The 27384-nt window shown below is 42.1% G+C and overlaps 1 protein-coding gene across 3 annotated transcripts in view; it reads left to right on the forward strand.

Moving 5' to 3' along the window:
* The window catches only part of KIAA0232, a 101676-nt gene that overhangs the window by 15135 nt on the left and 59157 nt on the right, over positions 1-27384 (forward strand). For 2 of the 3 annotated variants that reach the window (XM_084625856.1, XM_084625857.1), the window contains exon 2: positions 17054-17557. In XM_084625856.1, coding sequence (XP_084481982.1) covers positions 17327-17557 — 231 coding nt within the window. In that variant the 5' untranslated portion in view covers positions 17054-17326. The remainder of the gene's footprint in view (positions 1-17053; positions 17558-27384) is intronic. The other variant, XM_084625858.1, reaches the window with a different exon arrangement.

A 27384-nucleotide genomic window follows, 5' to 3' on the forward strand; every position in this document is an offset into this window, starting at 1 on the left:
GAGGACTTCAAATACGAGTCAAGTTTTGTTTGCTCAATTTTGGGTTTCTTTTCAGATGAAGCTCAGCAAAAAAATCTTTTCTCCAGGAGTTTTCAAAGAGCCAGATGAATGTCGTTTAGCCACGTCAGCTTTCTTCTTTGCCTTATCTTCCTGGTCCTTTTCTGTAATCAGAGCCGCATAGTTTTCAGGATGGTTACGTTTTACATGCTGCCAGAAGTTGAAACTTTTCACGGCACTTGCTTCACTTGTCTTGAAGCTATATGGTTTGAGCTTGCCATTCACTTCCTTTTCCACCTTGCACATTGCCAATTTCTTCTTTGCTTTTCCCAAAAGACCAAATTTGGGCTTTTCAAATTCAAAAGTAAAGACTTCGTTGAGATCCTTTTCCATAAATCGTCTGTCAATCATGGGGGGCAGATTTGATTTTTTTTTTTTTTTTTTTTTAAGCCATGGCCAAATCTTCTTGTGCTGCTACCGCATCCAAATGTTTCTTGTTATGATCTTCAAAAAGCAATGAACAAAAGCATTACGTTATATTTTTTTTTAAAAAAAAAATGTACCTGCTTGTGATATCTTAACCAATTAATTTTATTTTATTATAATTTATTTTGGATTTTCTGGACAAAAATGGTCACATTTTCTTTTTACACAAAATTATTATTGAAGTATATTTAATATTTTAACATGTTTCTTGCAGTTTTAATGAAGTAAAAAGGATTTTTAATATACATAAATTTTTATTTATAAATTACAAATTAGTTTTTCTTATGAAATTTTGCAGTAAAAATATTTGAAATTTTCAAGGTTTTTAATTAATATCTCAAAAACACTTTAATATAGATATATCAATGAAATTTGGTATGTGCCATAGTGTTAGTACAAGCTATTGCTGTTCTACAACATTAATTGTTGGGTAGTAACGAGGCTACACGTTACAAGGTTGAAAATAAACTTTAACAGGAAAGCGGATTCAAATTGCAAGCACAGTCCTCTTAGTAAAGAGAGCAAATTTTCGGAAATTTTTTTTTTCCTTCATCAGGCTGGAAACATTATACAAGATGATAGAGCAAATAACAGGTTCTATCATCTTGTATAATGTTTCCAGCCTGATGAAGGAAAAAAAAAATTTCCGAAAATTTGCTTTCTTTACTAAGAGGACTGTGCTTGCAATTTGAATCCGCTTTCTTGTTAAAGTTTATTTCTAGCATTCTGTCATACATCATTCAAATAAAAATTATTTAAAGTACAGGCATCGTGAACTGGGGGGACTGGACCAATTTTCTTTAATATTTTTTAAATCTTTGACTGTTTAACAGATACGACCCTGAAATATGATTTAATGCTAAAACATGCATTAAAATGGTACTCTTAATTTATTTTGTATAATAGTTTCAAAAAAACTGTTTAAAAATTTTAATCTGCTTAGATGCTTAGAATGATACAATTTTACTTATTACTTTTTCAACTTTGGAACCATAAATTTTAAACGTAATAAATTAATAATTTTTGGTTATTTATTATTATGGAACATATTACCGCTTGTAGCCGGGGCAGTCGACAACCAGCCTTTCTTGAAATATGAAATAAAAATGACCCAACTGCCAGTTCGGGACGCCTATGGTTTAAATAATTTCGGATAATGTAATATGGTAGCACGTACTAACGCTAAGACACAAACAGACATAATTTCATTACTTTATATTATAGCGTTTTTGAGAGATTAATCAGAAATTGACTTTTCATCACCTCCTTGAGGGGACTGTAGCTCCCTTAGGAAGAATTTTAGGACATGTTCACAGAAACGTTTTTTCTTCAGATGACCTAACGATTCACCCCCAAAGTTGTGTTGGACATTTTCCAGTCACTCTGGATATATCACAAAAATCACTCCTAATTTATGCAAAAATGTTTACTGTATATTTATATGCTTGCTGCACTTGACTTTTCAGTAAATTTAAAATTATAAACAATGCTACCAAAAGACTGTTGAACAGATGACATACGTAAGTCCGCCAGAGTGATATGGGAGCATGTACAAATGAACAAATGTACCGGTAACAGGAGCCTAAGTGGTTAATATCTCTTGCGATATCTTAATATATCAATAAACCATTATTTTTTTTGCAATATATACCTGTTTGTGATATCTTAAATGTTGCATCTTGCGTCACACTTTTCCATAATTGCAGCACTCGGCGCGTTTTGTTGATCAACCCTTACAAAAGAAGTATCAACACATACTTATCTAACTCATTTACGCAAGTACGTACTCGCCTAACCTTTGCACAAGGGTGGGAGCAGTCTGAAGTGTTGCTGGATGTCGGATGATTATCTGATTCTTTAATAAAACATATCTCCAAAAAACTTTGTAATTTTCTATCTCTACATTAAATCTTGATTTTGGCCAAAGTGAGAATAACTGTGACATATTACATAAAGTAGATGTTAGTGTCAATTGTTATACAGTCAAACTTTTTGGCACCTTTAGGACTTTTTGTTGCTAAATATCATTCATTTTGGATTGAAAATGGAAAAGAAAAAAAACTGGAGCAGTCAAGATTTTCTGTGCTCCAGCTCCGGGGAAAAACGTGCAGCTCCGCACTCCACTCCAAAGCCCTGGTAACAGTGTACCAACTCAATCCAAGCCTTTCCACAAAGAACTGTCAGAGCTTACTCTTTGCTCAAATATTTCTTTACTTGAAGTCCTGAAAACTAATTGCCAGACATCTGGCCATGTTCAGTATCCTGACAAAATTAGAAAGGAGATCAGGAGAATATGTATCCTGGACTTCAGAAAAGCAGACTTTGACTCCCTCAGGGAAATGATGGGCAGAATCTGCTGGGAGGCTAATATGAAGGGGAAAGGAGTCCAGGAGAGCTGGCTGTATTTTAAAGGAGTCTTATTGGGGGCTCAGGAACAAACCATCCCGATGTGCAGAAAGAATAGCAAATATGGCAGGCAACCAGCTTGGCTTAACAGAGAAATCTTCAGTGAGCTTAAACGCAAAAAGGAAGCTTACTAGAAGTGAAAACTTGGACACGTGACTAGGGAGGAGTATAATAAATTTGCTCGAGCATGAAGGGGTGCAATCAGGAAGGCCAAAGCGCAGTTGGAGTTGCAGCTTGCAAGAGATGTGAAGGGTAACAAGAACGGTTTCTACAGGAATGTTAGCAGCAAGAAGGTGGCCAGGGAAAGTGTGGGACCCTTACTGAATGGGGGAGGCAACCTAGTGACAGATCTGAAAAACTGAAGTACTCTAGGCTTTTTTTTGCCGTGGTCTTCACAGACAAAGTCAGTTCCCAGACTGCTGCACTGGGCAGCACAATATGGGGAGGGGGTGAGCAGCCTTCAGTGGTGAAAGAACAGGTTAAGGACTATTTAGAAAAGCTGGACATGCACAAGTCCATGAGGCCAGATGCAATGCATCCGAGCGTGCTGAGGGAGTTGGCTTATGTGATTGGAGAACCGTTCGCCATTATCTTTGAAAACTCATGGCGATTGAAAGAGGTCCCGGACAATTGGAAAAAGGCAAATACCGTGCCCATCTTCAAAAAAAGGGAAGAAGGAGAATCCAGGGAACTACAGACTGGTCAGCCTTACCTCAGTCTTCAGAAAAATCATGGAGCGGGTCCTCAGAAATCCATTCTGAAGCACTTGGAGGAGAGGAAGGTGATCAGGAACAGTCAAAATGGATTTACCAAGGGCAAGTCATGCCTGACCAACCTGATTGCTTTCTATGATGTGATAACTGGCTCTGTGGATATGGGGAAAGCAGTGGAGGTGATATACCTTGACTTTAGCAAAGCTTTTGATACAGTCTCCCACAATATTCTTGGCAGCAAGTTAGAGGTGTGGATTAGATGAATGGACTATAAGGTGGATAGGCAGCTGGCTCGATAGTCTGGCTCAACGGGTAGTGATCAACGGCTTAATGTCTAGATGGCAGCTAGTATCAAGCAGAGTGCCTCAGGGGTCAGTCCTGGGGCTGATTTTTGTTCAACATCTTCATTAATGATCTGGATGATGGGATGGATTGCACCCTCAGCAAGTTTGCAGTTAACACTAAAATGGGGAGAGAGGTTGATATGCTGGAGGGTAGGGATAGGGTCCAGAGTGACCTAGACAAATTGGAGGATTGGGCCAAAAGAAATCTGATGAGGTTCAACAAGGACAAGTACAGAGAGAGTCCTGCACTTTGGATGGAAGAATCCCATGCACTGCTACAGGCTGGGGACTGACTGGCTAACCGACAGCTCTGCAGAAAAGGACAAGGGGATTACAGATGACAGAACAAGAAGCAATGATCTCAAGTTGCAGTGGGAGAGGTCTAGGTTGGATATTAGGAATAACTATTTCACTAGGAGGGGGTGAAGCACTGGAATGGGTTATCTAAGGAGGTGGTGGAATCTCCATCCTTAGAAGTTTTTAAGGCCCGGCTTGACAAAGCCCTGGCTGGGCTTGGTCCTGCTTTGAGCATGGGGTTGGACTGGATGACCTCCTGAGGTCTCTTCCAACCCTAATCTTCTATGACTCTGATCTCAGGAGGCCATAAAGTGGCAGTTTGTGTGTGTATGTAAGGGGAGTCAGAGAACGAGACGTTATTAGTGGAATACATGCTGGAAATCTGTGAGAGACACATTTCCTTCCTCCTTTTATGGAAGTAAAAGACTGCTTGAAGGTCTCTGGTTGACTGACTTACTTCTGGATCAGAATTACAAAGGTGTACAGATGGGACTGAGGGCTTATCTACACAGTCCTGCAGTCTGGACTACGGGGCTGTGAGTTGTTTGCAATAAGCACTGAAGTGTTGCACTGTAACTGCCCTTTGTAGACTCTGCTAGCATGAACTAAAGATATCTAATTCACATTAATGTAGTCTTGTTTGAAATGGGACTACATTAATGCAAACTAGATAACTTTTTAGTTTGTGCTAGCAGGGGCTATACAGGCAGTTACAGCACAATACTTTAGTGCGTGCAGCAGTTGACATCCTCGTAATCTGCACTGTGGGGTCAGATAGACAAGCCCTAAGTGTTCATGAGAATGTGGACATGCAGTATTTATTTGTGACAGGATGGGAAAAGTGGAGATTGTTTTAGCCTGTGTGAACATCTGATTCCTACACTCAGCTCTTATCCTGATGTTCTCAGGGTGCAAATTATGGAAAAGTGGGGAAATTGCCTTGGGGAAGCTGGCAGTGCTGGATAGTTATCGGGCAGTTGGGAAGTCCATGACTGGTGAAAATATGTTGAAAATGTGTCTAGCAGTACGTGCGGGGTGTTTGAAGAAGGTGACAAATATGCCTGCAATAACTGAGGGATATGAAAAATTGGGCGCCTCAAACTGTGCAGGAGCTATTGTTTGAGCCAATCTGTGCCTGCCCTATCAAGCTTAACAGAGAAGGCTAGTACTCTCTCTGATAATGAAGCCCTTAAAGGGTAGTTGTCTGTCTGATTCCTAGGTTTCCCCATGATATAAATATATTAAAAACTCAACATTTCAGACATGGACAGAATAAAAAACTCTTCCCACTGCAGTGTGTTGATATTAATGGTGTGTGTATCCTCTCAGTAATCTTTTGTGAAACCACTGCTTTCCTGGCTCATGAAACTGGATCCTGACTGTGCAGACCTTGGTAGATGATAGTTCAGCAACAGACTGAGCAGATGCAGTGTCATTGTGGAGTATGTATTTAGACAACTTAAAGCAAGCTGAAGTAGCCTGCTGATGATGTGGTATTGCAGTGAGCAATATGGGTATCATATCTTCCTCTTGTATTCTACACAACATTTGTGAAAGCAAGGGTTAGATATCTAAGAGAGGCAGTGTTGTGTAGTAGATGGATCATTGGACTGGGACTCAGGACACTTGTTTTTGTTCTGTCTCAGCTCCTGGCCCGCTGGGAGTCACGTTACCCATCTGTGTCTGTTTTCCCCATCTGTAAAATGGGGAGAATAATGCTTACCTGCTTTGTGAAGTCTACTTTCATCAGATCTACTGATGAATATCACTCTATTGGGGGGAGGGATAGCTCACTGGTTTGAGCATTGGCCTGCTAAACCCAGGGTTGTGAGTTCAATCCTTGAGGGGACCATTTAGGGATCAGGGCAAAAATTGGGGATTGGTCCTGCTTTGAGCAGCGGGTTGGACTAGATGACCTCCTGAGGTCCCTTCCAACCCTGATATTCTATGATTCTATAAGAGCAAGGTATTAAGAGACACATGTTCTGTGAAGTGTTTGATCCCTTCAGTCCAGTAAGTAGCTGGATAGTAAAACAGTGGTACCAGAAGCTGACTGTTGTGAATGCAGTCCACATCAGGTATGCTTTGATCTTATATTGTGCATGTGCAGGGTTCTAAGGCCTCAGAATTGTATAGACCTAATAATTGCTTTTCCAAATTTCATCTCTGTGCTCCCATTTCATCTATCATCTCTGTGCTTTCTCCCGTGTCTCCTCTTATGCAAGGGAGGAGCTTCCTACAAAAATCCATGAAGCCACTACATTATCCCCCTTCAGATCTCGCTCTCAAACTCACCTCTGTTACAGTGCCTACAAAGCAAATTACAATGGCTAAGCAGTGAATGTTCTGTGACTGCTACTACTTACACCAATCATAATAGTTTTGCAGGTGCTTTGTGCTCTCTGTATCTATTCCTGTCTGTCATTTCTTGTCTTGTACAAAGATTGTAAGCTGTCTGGGTAGGTCTTCACTGAAAGAGAGTGGTGGGTGGGGGTGTGTGTGTTCATAGATAGTAAGGTCAGAAGGGACCATTATGATCATCTAGTCTGACCTCCTGCACAACACAGGCCACAGAATCTCACCCACCCACTCCTGTGATAAACCTCTCATCTATGTCTGAGCTATTGAAGTCCTCAAATCATGATTTAAAGACTTCAAGGAGCAGAGAATCCTCCAGCAAGCGACTTGGGCCCCATGCAACAGAGGAAGTTCTTACCTCTGGTTAGCTACCCCAAGTTTATAGATTCAAAGGCCAGAAGGGCCTATCTGCTAGACCATCTAGTTTGATCTAGAGCATATATTTTAGAAAAACTTCAATCTTGATTTTAAAGTTGACCTTGCTGGAAAATCTACCACAATCTTTAGTAAATTCCAGTGGCTAATTATACTCACTTCAAAATGTACACCCCAGTGCTAGCCTGAATTTGTCTACCTTCAACTTCCAGCCATTGGATTTTGTGACACACTCTTCAACCTAGCAGACAAAAGGTATCTTTGTTAAACTAAACAAATTGAGCTCCTTGAATCTGTCACTATAAGGCATGTTTTCTGATGCTTTAATCCTTGTCAGGGCTCTTTTCTGAACACTTTTTTTGATTTATCAACATCCTACTTGAAAGGATTGAAAACCAACTATCTCAGGTTAAAATAGCAGTGAAGACATAGCAACTTGTTTTTTAGCTTAGGTTAGCTGATCAAGTTAGAGCCAGAGGTTGAACTCAAGCTGTTAAGCAGAATCTCTGTATTTTCACTGCTATTTTAGCCCAAGTTAAGAGTTAACACTTTTTTTTTTTTTTAAACTTTGGTATAGACATATACTTTGAGATATTGCACACTGTTTTGTTTATGTGCACAAATGGGGCCCTGAAGCCTGTAGGTGCTATTGCAGTGCAAATAATTATAACACTTTAAGTTATAAACGCATCGTTCCTCTGCAATAAATAACTAGTGCAAAACCCTCCACATAAAGAATATGGTTCTGGACTTAGGAAACAAATGATATTGGATTCCAGTTCCTTACTCTGCTCACTGGCAGTGGTGGAGTGTAATGAGAATTCACGAGGCTAAGCAGATAATGATAGTACAGACCAATAAGAGCATTTTGTAGAGGACTTAGTACATGTCAAAAATGTACAGCCCTATGGATGGGCTAACAGTGCAGATTGCCTTTGACTCTGCATGTTTACTCCCATAGTTATGTTGGAACTTTCTATTGCAGCTGCATTTCTGTATTGTAATGGATAATCTCTATCTTAGATTCTGTGTCCTATTGTCTAAATATGTTTTATGTTGTCGTCTTCCCCCCGCCCCCGGGTTGGTTGTCCATAGACTTCAAAAATTTTCAGTCTCTTTCATGCCTTTCTGAAAGTAGAATAACTCACCTTCTTGTTTGAGATTGGTCAGGTGCTTTGCTCTTCTGTGTGACTGTAATGGTATGGCAATACTTCTGGTTGAAGCCTTGTTGCAGAAGTGGCCTTTGAAATGAGTAATAGGGCAAGGCTTGTTTATGGTGTAAGCATTATTATAATTATTTGTATTACAGTAGTGCTTAGGTACGCAATCCTGGATCAGGACCCTGTTGTGCTAAGCACTGTACAAACACAACAAAAAACTGCCCTTAAATCAAAGACTACAAAGTCACGTGGGAGATTAGGCTGTACCAAGGAATGCAACAAAAGTAACAATTTGTGTATTTCTGAATTCTTGTGCCTTTATTACAAGGCATTCTAACCTGGAAATTGAAATAGTAAGGACATAGATTTCAGTCCATGTGGTTAGGGTGGGCAACGGCAGAGTTTCTCATTACATTTTTGGAAAGATTATCTTCTTCCCAACAAAAGTGAAATCTGTGTATATGCTCATACAAGTATGTGTCTTGTGAAAGTCTTGCAGACTATAGAATACACAGAACAGTATTTTGTAACCAGGTTACCATACGGTGGACAATTAATTTTCTGTGCCGCCTTTTGGTTAAAAATGTTACTGGCTTGGGGGGGGGGAGAGGGGGAGATAATGGGGGAGTTCATTTTTTTTCACTTTGCCCTTCCATAAATTGTGTATTATATAACTACTGTAAATACAAAATTATGTGAATACCCAGTCTGTACAAAAAACATGTTCATATTATCATTACCCTTTCCTACCTTTCTCTTCTCCCATCACTGTCTGTTTTACACCCATCTTGTGTCATGTCTTAAAGTAGGACTAAGTTCATTGGAGCAGGAAGTTTTAGTTAAATAACCAATTCTTTACAGTACCTAACCCTCTGGGTGCCTGACATTTTTGCAGGTCTCTTGATGCTTGTGAAATGCGAGTAATAAGACTGTTTTAGATGTAGTTTGTCTGTATCTGCTTTGTTTGCTTCCCCATGACAAGACGTATTTCTGTATTGAGAAAAAGATGTGGAGAAAGGAACAGTTAAAGACATGGAAAGCCCTGCCCCAGCTTGCACTTTTAGCTAGTCTGCTTTGCTTGTTGATAGTTTGAATATAAATACATACTCCTAGCACTTCTGCAGTGAGCACATATTGAGGACAGTGCTTCAGTTAAGAGTGCAGTGATTATAACTTTTCTACTGTAATCTACCCATGCTAGTATCTAGATAACTGTTTGAAACGCCCATAGCTACAACTGCCACTCTACCGCAAAGCAGGATGGCCTTTTTGTCTATTTTAGGTACTTCCAAGGTCCCAATTACCATAGTATTTGAATATCTCACAGTCTTCAATGATTGATCCCCACAACACTACTAAAGTAGGGAGTTTACTGTTTTTCCCATTTTATAGCTGCTAAACTGAAGTGCAGAGAGACTTTGCCCCAGGCCACAGAGGAATGTCATTGATGGAGCAGGGAATAGCCAACTCCCAGGCTAATGCTACTGGATCATCCTTCCTCTCTTCTACTAGGGAAACTTTAATGTGCCCTAAAGATGTCTCCCTCCAATTGCTAATGAAAATGCAGTAGGCTCAGTTTGTCTGGTATATACAGAGTAACAAACAGTAGAAGATGGTACCTGTGTATCCTGGGACACAGAAAATGTGATGATATATTAATGTACTATTTGAGAAATGAGAAATAAGAAAAGGAGTACTTGTGGCACCTTAGAGACTAACCAATTTATTAGAGCATAAGCTTTCGTGAGCTACAGCTCACTTCATCAGATGCATCTGATGAAGTGAGCTGTAGCTCACGAAAGCTTATGCTCTAATAAATTGGTTAGTCTCTAAGGTGCCACAAGTACTCCTTTTCTTTTTGCGAATACAGACTAACACGGCTGTTACTCTGAAACCTGTTATTTGAGAAATAGTGTATGATCACGTGTTATAAATATAAAGGGAAGCACCTTTCTATATACAGTGCTATAAAATCCCTCCTGACCAGAGGCAACATCCTGTTACCCTGTGAAGGGTTAAGAAGTTAAGCTAACCTGGCTGGCACCTGACCCAAAGGACCAATAAGGGGACAAGATACTTTCAAATCTTGGGGGAAAGAAGGCTTTTATTTTGTGCTCTTAGTTTAAGTGGTTGATCTCTCTTGGGACTGAGAGAGGCCTGACAGAAATCCATCTTCTCCAACCCATCCTAATCCAAGCTTCCAATATTGCAACCAGTATAGGTAAGACAGGCAAGGCGATTAGTTTCTTTTGTTTTATGTGAATTTTCCCTGTGTTAAGAGGGAGGTTTATTCCTGTTTTCTGTAACTTTAAGGTTTTGCCCAGAGGGGGATCCTCTGTGTTTTGAATCTGAATACCCTGTAAAGTATTTTCCATCGTGATTTTACAGAGATGATTTTTACTACTTTTTTTTTTTTTTTTAAATATCATTCTTTTAAGAACCTGACTGATTTTTTCCATTGTTCCAAGGTCCAGGGGTTTGGGTCTTTGATTTTTTGTAACAAATTGGTTAGGATATTATTCTCCAGCCTCCTCAGGAAAGGGGGTGTGTAGGGCTTGGGGGTGGAAATATTTTGGGGGAAGACATGTCCAAGTGGTCTCTCTCCCCATTTATTTAAAACGCTTGGTGGTGGCAGCATACTGTTCAAGGACAAGGCAAAGTTTGTACCTTGGGGAATTTTTGAACGTAAACTGGTAAGAATAAGCTTAGGGGGTCTTTCATGCGGGTCCCCCACATCTGTACTCTAGAGTTCAGAGTGGGGGAAGGAACCCAGACATCACGTAATTAAAGTCTCTTGTAATGCATACACACAAGGGACTGAGTGAAGATTATGTGTGCAGCCTTAATTTGACATTTTCTGATATTGCTTAACTATGCAATCTTAAAGTTCTCAAAGTCCATCTTTTACATGGAATTTTGTAAATTTATTGTATATTATACTTGTGGATGTTATTTAGAATTGTCCTTAACAATGGTACTTTTTTCAAAGGGGAAAAGGCAAAGCACCACAAAGGAAAAAAGGAACCAGAAAATTGAATAAACAAGTATTGCCACACTATAAAAACTTCACAGAAATTCTTTGTTTGAGAAGGGTGACCTAACTTAATCTTGTTTCCACTAGTCATGAGTAAGGCTGTGAGTCTGTCATGGAAGTCACAGATTCTGTGACTTTCCATGACCACTGTGACTTCTGCAGTGTTTGGTGTGGCTGGCTCAGGGGCCACCCGAGTAGCTTGGGCAGCCCCTGGACCAGTGGCACCAGCCACTGCTGGGACAGTCTCGGGTCACCTTCTTTCCCCCCTCCCCAGCAGCAGCAGGAGTTTGGGTGCATGTGGGAGGGGGGGCTCAGGGCTGGGGGTTGAGGCATGGCAGGGAGTGAGGGCTATGGGCAGCACTTACCTTGGGGGACTCCCTGGAAGTGGTGACATGTCCCTCCGTCAGCTCCTAGCTCCAGCCAGTGGGAGCTGTGCGTAGAGATAAGAACTGAGGGAGGAACATGTCACAGCTTCTGGGGAACTGTGTAGAGCCGAGTAGGGAGCCTGCCAGCCAGCCCCCCATCCCCTCAGCACCAGCATCCCCCTCTACTGGCAGTGCCCCCTAGGCCTCCCCCTCCCCAAGATTTAGTCAGGGGTATATAGTACAAGTCCTGGACAGGTCACAGGCTGTGAACTTTTGTTTACTGCTCATGACTTTTTACTAAAAATAACCGTGACTAAAACATAGCCTTAATCATGAGTAATATGCCAACTGTTATCAGAGGTGGTTAATTTGATCCCTTCAGACCATACTGCAGTCTCTCCCTTTTGGGGTGTCTTAAGCCATGTCCACACAGGGGGGAGGGAGGTATTTTTTAGTGCAGTAGCTAATGCATGTCAATCCTAGTGTAGTCAAGACAGATTTTGTAGTTTTCACATGTATTAAAAATTCAACTTGTCTACATTAGAATACACAGTAGCTAACATGTTAACTGTGATAAAATGTCTTTTTCCTAGTGAAGATGAAGCTTTTGATACCAACGCTTCTCCCTCTAGACTGGCTGATATGTCCCTTCTAAAATCTTTTTTCCACATTTGCCAGTGTTGCTCTTCTCTAAGTCATGTCAGTGACTTCTTATTGCCTTACATATCAAACTGTAACTGCTGGGGGGAACTGGATTTTTTTGTTTTGCAGAGAATTTTGGAACTTCAAAGTTGCTTTGAAATTTCCTGCAAAAAGAAGTCCCAAAATAATGTTGCAGGTTGATTAGAAATGTTTCATTTTGATGAGATTGAAACATTTTGTTTCAATTTTGACTTTCTTTCATTATGTAATATAAAATTTAAAAATTGGAATGAAGTCCTTTTGGAATGGAAAATCAAAACATTTCATTCTGAAAAGGAAAAAATTGAACGTTTCAACCTTGTTGAAATGTTTTTCTAGTTTTTCTTGTTACATGAATTTTCATCAAAAGTGACAGCGCTTCTGCAAAATGTTTTGCTTTCTATGAATTGTCATTGTCTGATAAAAAAAAATATTCTGTCGGAAAATTTCTGAATGACAGTGTTGCTTTCCCCTTTTTAGGCTTGCTTAGCCTGATCCCTGTAGGCAAGGATTCTCAGGAACCAAAGAGTACTTGAAGTGTGCTCTCTCCTCCATCCCACTGCAGACCTTGTAAGAGGAGAAAGAGGGGAACAGGAATCCACAGAATTGGAATGGGCTTTTTTATTTTGTGTTGAGTCTGCTTTTTATTTTATAATTCAGCTTCTTTCTGCTTGATCCTGCTTTGCAGAAGTAATCCATGTACTTTTCAGGCTACTGCTATAGAAGTTACAGTGCTGAATTTTTACGTGTCCTAGGAATAGTTAATATGAAGACCATATTTTTTGCTCCAAAGAACTTTAGAATCTGAAAAGACGCTTACAGGTAATGATGAGGGAAGGGATGCTTCAAAAAAGCAAAGTGAGAGAACTGATAGTGTGGTGAAGTTTGGCATATTTCTTGTTTTCACAATTTCTGTAACTTGTTATTTATAGAGTCTGCCAGTTTTGCTGGCTACTTTGAGGGAAGACTGGAGCATTTAGGCCTCGCTCTGTTAGAAAGAAGAGAGCTTTTGAGGGGATTTGGAGGAGTGGGTTGAGGTAGCACATACTGAGTCAGGAGAGGGGATTTTATCACATGCTGTAGCATGCAGATAATGAGAGAGACTTGAAGGAAAAGTTAATTGTGCAGCAGTTGACATTGCTGTCGGGCTAAATAGGAGGATGTGGTTTAAGAGAGAGGTTACTTTTTTATCCAACAATTCACATTGATTTCAGTGGGATTTGTTGGTTCCCAGCATTTCTGGACCTCCATCTACTGTTTAGATGCCTAAATATGGTTTTAGGTACCTAACTTTAAGCTTCAAATTTTGAAAAATTTGGCCTCCATATAAACATAATTTTTGAAAGCTTTGATGAACTTAAATGGGCAATACTTTTTACTTTTAAACAAAATGCTTGGTGAAACAATATTTTTCTTTCAATCCTTCATGGCATTTTTCCTGTCAATTGGGCTAACTCATAAGAATCTGGCAGATGTAACTCTGATACTGAACAATTCTTGTTGAATATTTTAAGAATAAAAGTTACTATTTTTATTTATTCATTCTCTCTCAAAATTAGGCTTATCTATTCCAACGGACAAGGTGGCAGGGGCTAATACTGGCAACTTTAATTGAAAAGTTGTCTTTGTATTAGGTGCCTGGCTACTAATGCCTGTAGTGTTAGGGTTAAAATGGGTGTCCTGCTTGTGGTGATGTCTATATTGAACCAGTGAACATATTGATATATCCTCCAGGTACTGGAAGCTATAATTGCACAAGGGGCTGTGGAATAAAGAAAGTCATCATGTGTTAAGACTTCAGTTATTTTGTTGGCTAAACAGTGTAAGCGTGTACTGAGAGGCCACCCATTGGAGCATGAATGACAGGGATTGAATTTGTGGGAGCAGTGGCAGTTTGCAGTACTCTCCCAAGCACTGCCCACAAAATAAATGATGTCCACATGAGATGTCACACGCAGATTGTGCAGATCTGCACAATGATCATGCCTGTCCTGCGAGCCCCTTGGGATCAATTATCTATAGTGGTGTCCAACTATACCCATAGGCTCTGCTGGGCTTCCCCTCAGTGAGACCATATTCCTGGCTAGTCGCCTTAAGCTTGACTCTCACATAGTTGGGGGTTGAGGGAAGGAGTAGGGCTCAGATGCTTTGCTGGGCTTCTTGGGTTTGGCTCTTACTTGTAGATAGTTGATAAGAAAAGTTACAGAAATCTGGTAAAAATCGATGGCTGGCAGGGCTAAGGAGAACAAGAAACTTTGTAAGTATATCAGGAACAAAGGAAATCCTAACAATAGTCTAGGTCCATTAGTAGATGGAGACAGTAAAATTTTCAATGATGCAGAAAGGCAGAAGCATTGAAATATTAAAGGATTAGAAAGCATGCCTTATAGCTGTAGTTTATAAACTTTCCAGACTACTGTACCCTTTTCAGGAGTCTGAAGCATAAGACCTATCCCCATTTCCCAGGTCTGAAGCTTGTAACATAAGGTATATCTACACTGGCACTTCGTCAGCAAAACTTTTGTCAGCACCCCCCCAAAACCCTCCCCCCCAAAAAAACAAGTTTTACCAACAAAAAGCGCCAGTGTGAACAGCGCTTTGTCATCAGGAAAGTGCTCTTGCCGACAAAGCCTCTGTCACTCGGGGGTGTGTGTGTGTGAGAGAGTGAGTGAGGTTTTTTTTTTTCTCTTGTTGGCAGGAGAGTTCTCTCCTGCTGACAAACAGCAGCTGCACTGTGCAGCTTTTAGCAGCATGGCTGTAGCAGCACAGCCGTGTTGCTAAAAGCTGTGTAGTATAGCCAGAGCCTCAGTTTCAAGGGGGCCCCCTATGACGTGCAGCCCAGGCAGTTGCCCTTCTTGCCACCCTTTAATGTCAGCCCTGCACTTGTGACCCCCACCTCCCCAAACTAGTCCTGCAACCTCCAGGTTGAAAAACACTGATCTAGATGAGTTGACATACCCCCAGCAATACATGTACGCCTGGTTGAGAACCATTGCCTTTTCGTGATTGACTCTTTGAGTCAATCTATTTAGTTTAACAAAGAGGAGATAAGGGGTGACTTGATTAGTCTGCAAGAACCTACATGGGGAAAAGATATTCCAGCAACTGGTTTTACACCTTTCTTTGCTAGACTGAAAGTTTAAGCCTTATTTCCAGTCTGAATTTGTCTAGCTTCAAAATAATGAGGGTAATTAACCATTGGAACAATTTACCAAGGGTCATGGTGGATTCTCCATCACTGACCATTTTTAAATCCAGATTGGGTGTCTTTGTAAAAGATACATGCTCTAGGAAGTATTTTTGGGAAGTTCTATGTCCTGTGCTATATAGTAGGTAAGATGAGATGATCAATGGCCCCTTTTGGCCTTAGAATTTGAGATACTATGCAAATGTTTGGAAATCCTAAGTGCAATTTGTTCTTAGTCTTAAAAAGACGAGAAAACATACCATATAGTGAGAGACTCAATCTATTTAGCTTAACAAAGAGAAGCTTAATGGATGACTTGATCAGTCTGTAAATACCTACATGTGGAACAGAAATTTGGTGATAGAGGGCTCTTAAACAAAGATATAACAAGATCCAATGGTTGGAAGTGGAAACTAGACAAATTCAGACTAAAAATAAGGTACAATTAAAAAAGGGGAGGGGGGTCCCTCATATGCTTTGGAACAAGCTACCCAGGCTTGTGATGGGTTCAGTGGATTCTTCATCCCTGGAAATCTTTAAACCAAGATTGCCCATTTTTACAATGGGCAACTCTACACTACAAGATTAAGTAAACTTAAGTTATATTGACGTACAGCCACTGCAGTAATTAAATCCATTTTTCATGTCCACGCTAGGTTCATTCTCTTGGTGGTGTGTCGCCTCACCAGAAGCATTTCCACCAATTTTAACTGACAGGCTGGAGCCCTACCGCCCAGGGCTGGCACTGCGTTGACCTAAATACACCGACCTAAGTGCTATGCCTCTTGCGGAGGTGGAGTTAAATCTGAGTAGTTGGTGACTTACATTGGTGGGAGCAACATTGTAGTGTAGATGCGTATAGAGTTACGTTGACGTAAGCTGCCTGACATCAGCCTAACTTACTTTTAGCCTGGTGTATGCTACAGAAATGCTTGCTAGTTCAACCACAGCTATTGGACTTAAAGCAGGAATTAATTAATGAAAGATTTGTGGCCTGTGTCATGTTGGAGGTCTGTCTAAATGATTTCTGTGGTCCTTATTTCTTCAAAATCTATGAAGAGATCAGAAAAGCAACTTTGGTATGTTAGTGGGAGTTATCTTTTTGAGGAGATGTGACTATGATTGTTAGACCGTGTGGCCATATAACTCAACAGGGATGATGTCTGTTTACAGAATGGTAATGCTTTCTTTTTCGTTTATAAAATAAATGAAAGAACCCTGAATTTCAACTGCTCAGCAGTCTTCTGTCAGTTGACTAATAAAACTGTTGCTTCCCAAAAACCAAAACCGAGGTGCTGTTGCTCTAAGTGCCATTTCTAAAGCGATGATAACAATGGTAATAAAATTGAAGCTTTCAAACAAAGCCAGGTCAAGCAAATAAATTTCAAACTATGAATTGGTTGTTAGTTGCTTGGTAAAGTGCTTATTATCCCCCCTCTCCTGGTGTGTTGGTGTTTAAATAATGTTGCTTGAAAAGTTTCCTGGAAACTTGGAATTACTCCATAATTTTCATAAGAATAGTATACCTACTGTGTGTCATTTGGAAGTAAGCAACATGTAAATGGCTGCATTCTTGAGTGTTCGCTCTTTGTTCATGTTTGTTTTATGGATACACATCACAACTTTTTTTTTTCCTTTTTCTTTCTATAGGTCCTGCTGGGGACTTGCATCTGGCCTCAATGTGAAATTAAGGTAGAAAAACACATCTTCATATGTGTTTGCTAGTAGGATTTAGTTTATTCACTGGTCATGCCTGAAGAGTGATGTTCGTCTCTAGATGGCTAACTGCCAGGAAATATAAATGATTGTCCTAGAAGTCAAGCCTCTCTCCTGTTTACTGGAGTGAAAATCACCTCCAGATATCGACGGAATATCAACTACAGAAAATGCTTCACGTTATAAGGATGCCAACCACCTAGATTCATGCGCCCTATCTGTACAATTGTTGTGGATGGTTTGCCATCTGAAAGCTCCTCAAGCTCTTATCCAGGCCCTGTATCTGTTTCTGAAATGTCTCTGCTTCATGCTTTGGGCCCAGTGCAGACCTGGCTGGGACAAGAGCTAGAGAAGTGTGGCATTGATGCCATGATATATACTCGGTATGTCCTCAGTCTTCTGCTGCATGATAGCTATGACTACGACCTGCAGGAACAGGTATTTACATATTTTAGATGTTGTCCAGTGAAAATGGATGCTTGTATCTCTTATGTATTGTGTATTATACATTGGATACAGTTCAGATGTTTTAAATGTCTCATCATTGAAAAACCATGACAGGATCCGATTTGATTAGATGAAAAATCAGGTTTGATGTAGCTAGCTTACTCTAACAGCAGATTTTATCACTCTCTGACTTCTATTACATTATGAAATAGACCTTTGTAATCAACACTGGTATTTCATGAAGTATAAAAATAGAGCTTTGACATACATCCATAGGATGCACTAATTTGGTGTAGAGATTTCTATAAATTGAGAGAGCTGTGCCAACACAGATCAAATTGGGCTGGATCATAGTAATTTGTAACACCTTTTCCTGATGGATGTAGTCTTGTATTCAAGAATGTATGCTGGGACCAGGGATAACTAGGGTCTAGCTTTTTGTGTTTATAGATCTGCAGTTAACTTGAAACAAAAAGCTGAGGTATGAACTGCATTTATTTTAATGGGATGTCGGCTGTGTAGCCTAATAAAGAATATACAAAAAACTTGCTGTGAAACAGTTGCTACATTTATGATTCAAATCCAAAAAAGCAAGGAAATGAAAAGTTAAGCTGCCTAACACTATGTATAACTTCTGTTCCTCGACCCACAGGCGCAAAACTTACTATCAGCTGTGGAACATCAGACCATGCACTGCAACCTTAATTTTGCCCTCAACCTTTCCTTTCCCACCCCCCATCATCCAACTACTCCTTCCTAACAATACTAGGTGTAATAATGTGTTTTGGGGGAGGGAGAAGAGAGGTGGCTTGGTAAAGGGAGTGATAGAAGGCTGGCATCCACAAGGCAGGGATAAGGTTGTGGTGCGTGGTTCATGCTATAAGGTAGTTGTGGTGATGGTAAGGATGTGCTTCTGGGTGGAAAAGTATGAAGTATTATCAGATGGCTTAACTTGTCATATCCATGGGGATGGTTTTGAATTTAGTAGATACAGAGTGTGTGGTAGAAAGTCTAACAATCACAATGAAAGATTTTTGTGTATTTCCCACTGGTGGGGTTTTTTGTTTGTATTTTCTAAGCTTAAGCAGGTGCAGGGATTTAGACTTGTGGAGGTGGTCTAAAGACAGCCCATGCCAAAGATTTTATGCACAAGGAGCTGCTGCTTCTGCTCATAAGGTCTTGTGTCTTTACATTAAAACCTCTTCTGTTATGCACAGTAAACTAGCATATCTGTTGGTGCATAAACTCTTGCTTTATGAATGATAGCAGCCAAAAATGACCTGAAATTCAGTTAATACTCTTCCCCGCAAAAACCCTGTGTATTGAACCAGTTCTGCTCAAGATACATTGTCTGAATGTCAAGGAAATATCTCAGCCAGAATCCAATTTCTAACAAACAAAAGCTGCACAGAAAATTCAAAGGGCCTAAAATTTAACACTCTAAAATCTCACAGGAGACAGCCACCTACTGTTAGAGGAAAATACAGATTTCTGCTGTATTTTAAGCCCACTTTGAAACACAAGCCTAACTCTAGAGTTGCTACCAGGAGCCTACATAATGATGATTAGGTGTCAAAATTATTCATTATTTATCAGAGCTTGCAAAAAGCAGGATAATCATAATCTGAAGATCTGTACAACTTACTGTGAATGACCTTTCATTTTGGTGCCTCAACTAAGTACAGCTTGGGTTGTGAGCAGAGCTTGGAAGAATGCTGCACTTTTTAAATCTTCCACCTCTGCCACCCAATCTAACACCTAGAATCTAGTGAACCACAGGGGAGGAGTAGAGCACAGGAGCCATCTGAATGCTCTCACGTTATCTGGAGTGTCTCACAAATGGATGCCAACGTCAGGGCCAACTGTTACAAATCAGGGCACAAACACAAACTGGTTATGTGCTATACTTGGATTTCACCAATCAAGTATCAAGTCTGAACTCCTTTATTACTATAACAGCCTTAACAAGGAGTTGCAGACAGTCCCCTTGGGAACTCTGATCTATCTTGCCACCGAGGTAAGCCTGCCTTTGTGATAGATGGTTCATTACACCAAAAATTACAATATTCAGGTTACTCTGAGCCTCAAAGGACGAGTCACTTACACCAGGTGAATTGTACCTTGTTTTTGGTGAGAGAGCTAATGCTTGTAACCAATTGTCATGGGGTCCACTCACTGGTAGTGGCACCTCCTCCTGACCATTCTGGGGATTAGCTTTGCCAGGTGCTGTGCCCCCCTCTGGTGGTGCCTTTTCTGTCGTCCTCTCACCTTGCAGACCCCTCTGACTCCAGGAACTGCAGTCTCCCCTTCGTGAATTGGTCCTCCAGCCAGGTCACTATCTGTGTTTCCCCCTTTCAGCTATCAAAGCCCTGCTTGTCAAATGGACTCAGGCAGCATTCCTGCTCACTGGCTCCACAGTGCCACTTTGTCAGAAGCTGGTAGGGGAACCAGAGCCCACCCTCTACTCCAGATCCTGACTCAGGGGCCCTCTCATGAGCAGGCAAGGTTTGACTTTCCCCTTAACCTTTTCCTACCTTCCTGGCTCTCCCTCTTCTCTGGGTTTCCTAGCCCAAACTCCCCCTCCCAGGTTATTTGCCTCTAGCCCCAAACACATCTCCCTTCTCCCACAAAGTGAGACTTCTGCTCTCAGCTCCTGGGCTTTATACAGGCCCCACTGTTCCTGCCCAGCTGAGCCTGCTTCCGTCAATCCCTGCTCCCTGGCTTCTGCCACAGGTGCAGCCTGGCAGTTAATTGGGCCTAATTTACCTTCTCAGGGTCAGTGTGAGGAGTACAATCCATCACCCTAATCCTATATTAACCTAACTAAAGATTTATTAACTAGAAAAAAAATGAGTTATTTATGAGGTAAACATACATACACAAATGAGTTAGTCTTCAGTTTCAAAAAGTTAATAGAAGCTGCTGTAATGCGCAAGCTCTATATGTCTTTAGGTGTAATCCAAGATAAGCAGCATGGGGATCTCTTGCTTACGCTTAGAAATAGTGCTTACTCCAAATTCCAAGCAGTGTAGTGATCCAGTTCTTTCTGGTTAAGGATTTTATTCACTTCCCCCAGAGTTCAAAGTGTGATTGTGCAAGTCCCAGTCAACAAAGTCTTTGTCCACTGATTTTTCCACAACAGTTTGTCTGGTGCATACAGGCCTTTTATTGGGCAGGAGATGGCACCTTTTGTGGTAAACTAGTATTTCACACTTGGTAATGCTTCTCTCTTGAGTGTATGGGGGTTACCAATTTCGTAGCAAACACTTTTATACAGTTACACAGCAAACACTTTAATATTACCTTATAACATGGGCTACAGATATTGTACGTGAGATTAATGCAGGCAGCATCCTACAAACATTTTGTTCTTATAAACTTAACATCTATTTTAACCATGCTAACACACAGGTGAGCCAGCTAGTTTTCAGCTATGCATTTGTCAGTGTTCAGGGAGGCCTAGGGCATTGTCATGAGCTGGCATCTGGTCTGCCAGTATCACAAACCCCACCGAAGACAGGGTAGCCAAAATCCACCTTGCCCAGCACACCTACTATTTAACATCTGTATAATCTACTTTTGGGTGTGTTTCAAATGGACAGAGCTTGAAAGAGTACAACTCCCCCTTCCAGTTTGATTCCCAACTTGTAAGGAACCTTTGTGTTGCTTCTGCCCTCTATCGCACACAGCCTTTTCTTAAATTGGATAAGCTTCTGTTTTCCTTCAGTGATTGTGCACATATACATTCCACTGCAGGTTGTGTGTGCCTGTTACTCCTGGGGGAATTCTGTGCCAAAAAATTAAAAATATTGTGTGCACAAATTTAAAATTCTGCGTATTTTATTTGTCCTAATAGCACAATATAATCAGACAAGTTTCAATTATTTTTGGTAATTTATTTCAAAATACTGGTCAGCAAGTATGTCTGTAACAGTACAGACAACACAAAAGATTCAGGAAATGTTTTTTGACATATGAATCTATTTGAATTATGCATATTAATGAATTACTAGGTGGGGAGGGATTGTTAAGGAGCTTTCCCCATGCAGACCCTGGCTGACCCATAGCCTCTCCCATTCAGTCAGGCACATTTGCCCCATCCCCATGTGTTCATGCACCCCCATGGGTCCTTGCACCCCCTGTCCATGTGTCCCTTCACCCCCACTCACACTCCCTTCCCCCTGTGTAGCTCTGCACCCTTCCTCCATCACCATGTGGTCCTGCACCTCCATCCCCACTGTGGCCCTGTGCCTCCATTGCCATTCAGTGCCTGCCCCAGTCTTGTCTTCTCCCACTAGCTCTTATGAGCTACTGTCTGACCTCCCCAGCACCCCACGCTGTCTGTCTCCACATAGCCCCTGTCTCCTGACCTGGCCTGCTGCGAAGAAGGCAGACTCTGTCTCTTCCCTTGCGGGCAGGGAGCTGCTGCTTTGCTCTATCACCACAGTACCTGCTGGTGGGCAGAAGGTGGATCTGCAGCAACATTTCAGCAGAAGTTTTTTTTTATGCAAAAAATTAAAAATATGCAAGGCTCATTAATTATGCACACACGCAGTAACATAGAATTCAACCAGGAGTACGTTTGAGTTGACTTTTGTAAGCAATTCCAGTAGGCTGCTCATGCATCCTTGCTCTTCTTATTCTTGGAGAAATTTTGTGCCAAAAAAAAAGTTCTGTGCACAAATTAAAATTCTGAAAAATGTTGCATATTTTATTTGTCAAAAACACAATATAATCACACCAATTTCAATTATTTTGTTAATTTATTTCGAAATACGTGTCTGCAAGTATGTCTGTGACAATACAGAGGACTTTATACAATACACAGGACATATTTTTTGACAAATAGATTCGTTATTTGGCATATTAATACAGAACTTTGAATAATTTATTTAAAGTACATTACAGAAACACATTTCCCGCACCCCTCAGAAGCAGTGCAAAGGCTTGGGGGAGTCAGAGGCAATGAAGGAACTGAGGAAGAGGGAAGTAATTGCTGGGAAGGAGCCTAGGAATGAACTTGGAGGGCAGTTTGTTGTGGGTGGAAGAAGTAAGAAACAGTTTTGATTTTTGGGAGGGCAGGGGGGTAAGAATTGTCAGGGAATGGGGTGCCTCCTCCATGCAGACCCTGACTGACCCCTCTCCCATTCAGTCAGGCACCTCTGCTCCTGTCCCCATGTGTCCCTGCACCCCCACTCTCCATTCAGTCCCTGGTTCAGTGTCACCCCACTAGCTCCTGTACCCCAGCCCCAATCTGTCCTCCTAACTAGCCTGAGCTGCAACAGCCCTGTGTGCCTCACTCTGTCCGTCTCTACATATTCCATGCTGCCTCCACCTGGCCCCATGGGCAGAGTGCTGTGATGAAGGCAGCTTCTGCCTTTTCCCTCTCTGCGGCTGGCTGCTCTGGCCTGTGAACCAGCTGCCCTCTTTTCTGGCACCACATCAGCCCCTGGTGGGTGAAAAGTGTAATTGTAGCATGACCCCTCTCACGGCTTCCCAGAATAATCTGTTGTTCTGGGGTGGGGGAAATCTGTGGGGGACATTAATTGTGCGCTTGCACAGTGGTACAGAATTCCCCCAGGAGCATCTCTTCATGCTCTCAGGAGAAGGCATAAAAGGGGCATGGTCACCACCTCCCTTTAAGGCTTTGTCTACACTAGTGCTTTTGTTGGCAAAACTTTTGATGGTGAGGGGTATGAAAAAAAACCACACCCCGACATAAGTTTCACCAATAAAAGCACCAGTATGGACAGTGCTATGTCAGCTGGAGTGTCTCTCTGGCTGACATAGCTACTGCCAACCATTAGGGGTGGTTTAATTATGCTGGCAAGAGAGCTCTCTCCCACCAGCATAGAGTGGCTATGCAGGAGACCTTAAGGTCTGAAGTGTAGACGTAGCCTAAGTTCCTTCTCGCCCACCGAGATACAGGTTGCATTTGCTTCGATTAGCAGTTTTCAGAACTTTAATGAACATAATTATTGTTTTAGTTTTAGTAGTTACTTGGAGGATTTATTATGAAGAAATCCCTGGGAATTAAGCAGTGTGCCATGTGCAGTGCTGTTTTCCCCATCACAGATAGATACAACAGATGCATGATTTGTCCGGGTGAGGGCCATGTGAAGGACAAAGCTCCTTCCCCACCAGGACTTAAAAAGAGGGACTTTCGTCTTGAACTTCACCTCGTGAAAGAGATGATTCATCTGAATCAAGCCCCCACCATGATGAGTCAGGATCAACCAGGAGTCCCCCAACAACTACTCCTGATTTGAAGCATAACCCTGGTGACAAATGTCACACTTTCTCTTCACTGTCAGGCTCACTGAATCACTTTGTGCATTCTGATGATGACAAAAGCAAGAAGTCTTGGACTTTACCCAGAAAATCTGGTAAGTCCTCCAGTACCAATTTAAGGCTTCACAAGTTCAAAGACTTGTCAGCGCTGTCAATTCCAGCTCTTCATGCAGGCCGGCCCCTCTTTCGGCTCCACCGGTACTGTTGGTACACTTACCTGAAGTGCTTTCCACTCAATGAGCCTCCTTGTTCTCAAGGGATCTCTTTTGCTTTTCCCTACTGGACTCTCCTTTTATACAACCAATGACAGAGTCCTCAGCTCTATTGATACAGACACCCCAGTCCATTTCAACTTCGTTAGACTTTGCTAGCTTTCTGTCACCCTAACTCTCACTTTCTTTGAAGCTTACTGTGTTTCCCATAGCCAGGCCACCTAGAACCCCAATTGGAACTGTTGCTCCCTATTCTAAGGAGGCTTATATTCTTCTGACTCTGAAAGCGAGGAACTTGTCTCGCCGTTATGATTGCTTATGATTGTTTGTCATCTTACAGGTGACATCTTACAGGTCTTTGAACACTGAGACCTAAAGGTCAGGACTGATTATCTTATAGGGAAGCCCTGGCATGGGGTGTCCTGTCATTCAACCTATGCAGTAGCCTCTGTGCCTTGTTGGTATTGGGCTGCTCCAAGAGAATGTAGACCTCCATCATGGTCATTCTCTAGGAGGAAGTCTCCTACTCCCCTGCTACTGGAAACCTCTATTCAGCATCCTGTTACCATCCCTCAACCCTCTGAGCTGGACCCCATGGAGGAGGGAGAATTAATGAAGGAACCCGTATATCTTTCTCACCATATTTCTTCATCTTCACCATGTGTAGCTGTAACTCCAGAATCCTTGTCTCCCCACGCTTCTCTCCCCAGAGGACTTCATAATTTTTCAGAATCTCATGAGGAGTGTGGCCACTTCTCTAGAGGTGCAGGTGGAACTTGTGCACGAGAATCTGCACATTCTCATAGATCTTTTCCATACGTGCACCACAATCAGGAAGGTGAACTCTCGTGAAGAAAGAAAGCTGGGTGATGTGCGTTCAGTTCTATCAAGGATGTTCTCCAAGGAAAAATCAACAAGGCAACACATGCCAACCTCTTCAACTCAATAGTACTGCCAGCAGTGTGGTACGGCAGTAGAAATGGGCGCTGATGAAGATAGTTGTCACAGAGAGGGCAATGGAAAGAAGAATTCTGGGATTTTCAGTCTGCAACAGAGTCCCCAATGAAGTGATGAGACAGCAGAGTGGAAATCAATGCACTGCAGCTGTTACTGAGTGGTACCCATCAGAACTGAAACAATCACTCGGCCAACCCCCAAAGAGATGGGAAGTTTTTATTGTGAAAAGGCATGGTCGCACATGGAGAAGGAAGGCCAGGGTAAGAGAAGAATGGAAGACATGTTATGATCAGTGCAATCTATATGAGGGCTGAAAGACCAATTGATCAAGCTCCTGCCTCAGGAAGGGTTCCGCTTCCCATCAATGAAGACTTAGTGGAGCCTCTGAAAACTCTCTTGCAGATGCTAACCTCTGTACCTCCTACAGCCAAGCAAGTGGGCTGTTCCTTTACCCATCCAGTTCCTGCTTCTTTGGTGGTCACAGCTTCTAATGAGTAGTCCCATCAATTCCACCATAAGGCCACTCTTATGGATAAGGAATTTAAAAGGCTGGATTTCTACAGCTGAAAGGTTTATTCCACTGCTAATTTTCAAATGATGAGCTAATTATTAGACTTTTGTCATAATATAGTTTTATTTAATTTCTCTGTGGTTTTTAAATTTGCTGACAAGTTGCCAGAGGCATATAAGGAACAGTTTTTAGCTTTGGTTTCTGAGGGATATTTTACAGCCCATACATCCCTTCAGGTAGCAACAGACACCCCTGGTGTACAGCCTTGTGTTTCATAGCCACTGCAATCTTCATGCAGAACACAATAGAAAACGTAAATTTTGTGGGTTCTAAACTATATTCTGCTAAAACAGATACACTTTGATTCTCCTGCAATACTTCATTTGTTAGGGGTTTATGCTCCAGTTACAAAGAGGAAACTGTTTAGCCGCAAACTTACTCCAGATCTCCTTTCTGATAAAGGTCAGTGATCGCCTCTGAGGCAGAGGTGGGCAAACTGCAGCCCGCGGGCCACATCCAGCCCGTAGGACCATCGTGCCTGGCCCTTGAGCTCCCGGCCAGGGAGGCTAGCCCCTGCCCCCTCCCCCACTGTTCCCCCTCCCCCGAAGCCTCAGCTTGCTGTGCTGTGAGAGCTGCCAGGTGTAGTGTATTATGGAGCACCAGGACTGGCCGCCATAAGTAGTGCATCGTAAGTAGGACATTCCTGTGGGGAGCAGTTTAATATACTACACCCAGGTTGGGAAGGCTGTGCCTCCCTAAACAGCCTGGTCCTCGTCCCCTATCCATCCCTTCCCACTTTCCACCGCCCCTACTGCCCCCGCTCCTTGTCCCCTGACCGCCCCTTCCTAGGACTCCCGGGACTCCACCCCATATCCACCCCACCCCCCCGCTCCCTGTCCCTTGACTGCCCCGACCCCATCCACACCCCTGCCCCCTGACAGGTCGCCCAGGATTCCAACGCCTATCCAACCGCCCCCTGCTTCCTGTCCCCTGACTGCCCCCCGGAACCTCCTGCCCCTTATCCAACCCCCTGCTCTCTGCCCCCTTACCATGCTGCTCAGAGCACCAGGACTGGCAGCCGTAAGTAGTACACTGTAAATAGCACATTCCTACAGAGGGCAATTTAAAACACTACACACCCCTCCATACACTTTCGGAACCCCGATGTGGCCCGCAGGCCAAAAAGTTTGCCCACCGCTACTCTAAGGTCTTGTCTTCAGTACCAGGATAAATCGACCTAAGTTATGCTACTCCAGCTACGTGAATAATATAGCTGGAGTTGATGCAGCTTAGGTCGACTTACCCTGCTGTCTTCACTGCGCTGCATCTACGGGAGACCGTCTCCGGTCGACTTACCTTACTCTTCTCTGGGAGCTGGAGTACTGGAGTTGATTAGAGAGCACTCCGCTGTTAATTTAGCGAGTCTTCACTAGACCTGCTAAATCAACACCCCCTCATCGATTGCAGTGCCGATCTCCCCGGTAGTGAAGACAAGCCCTTAGAGAAGGTCTTCTCTTCCTATTCCCAATCCACCTTCTTCCTGTATTTTCAGGGACCTTTCTCACGAGATTGTATTTCTTCAGGAAGTTCAGTCTCTTCTAGAATTGAGAGCAATAGAAGTTCCTCACCAAAACAGGAAAAGGCTTCTATTCCTGGTACTTTCTGGTCCTAAAGAAATCTTGTGGTGACTGGCCCATTCTAGATCCATGAAAGCTGAACTGTTTCATGAAGAAAATCAAGTTCAGGATGATCACCCTCACTTCTGTTATCCCTTCCCTGGAGATTGGTATGCTGCCCTTGCCTTACAGGACTGATTCATACTTCCATGTGGTGATACCGCCTTGCCA

Source organism: Lepidochelys olivacea, assembly GCF_965140295.1.
Source record: "Lepidochelys olivacea isolate rLepOli2 genome assembly, chromosome: 4".
NCBI classification, from domain to species: domain Eukaryota; kingdom Metazoa; phylum Chordata; order Testudines; family Cheloniidae; genus Lepidochelys; species Lepidochelys olivacea.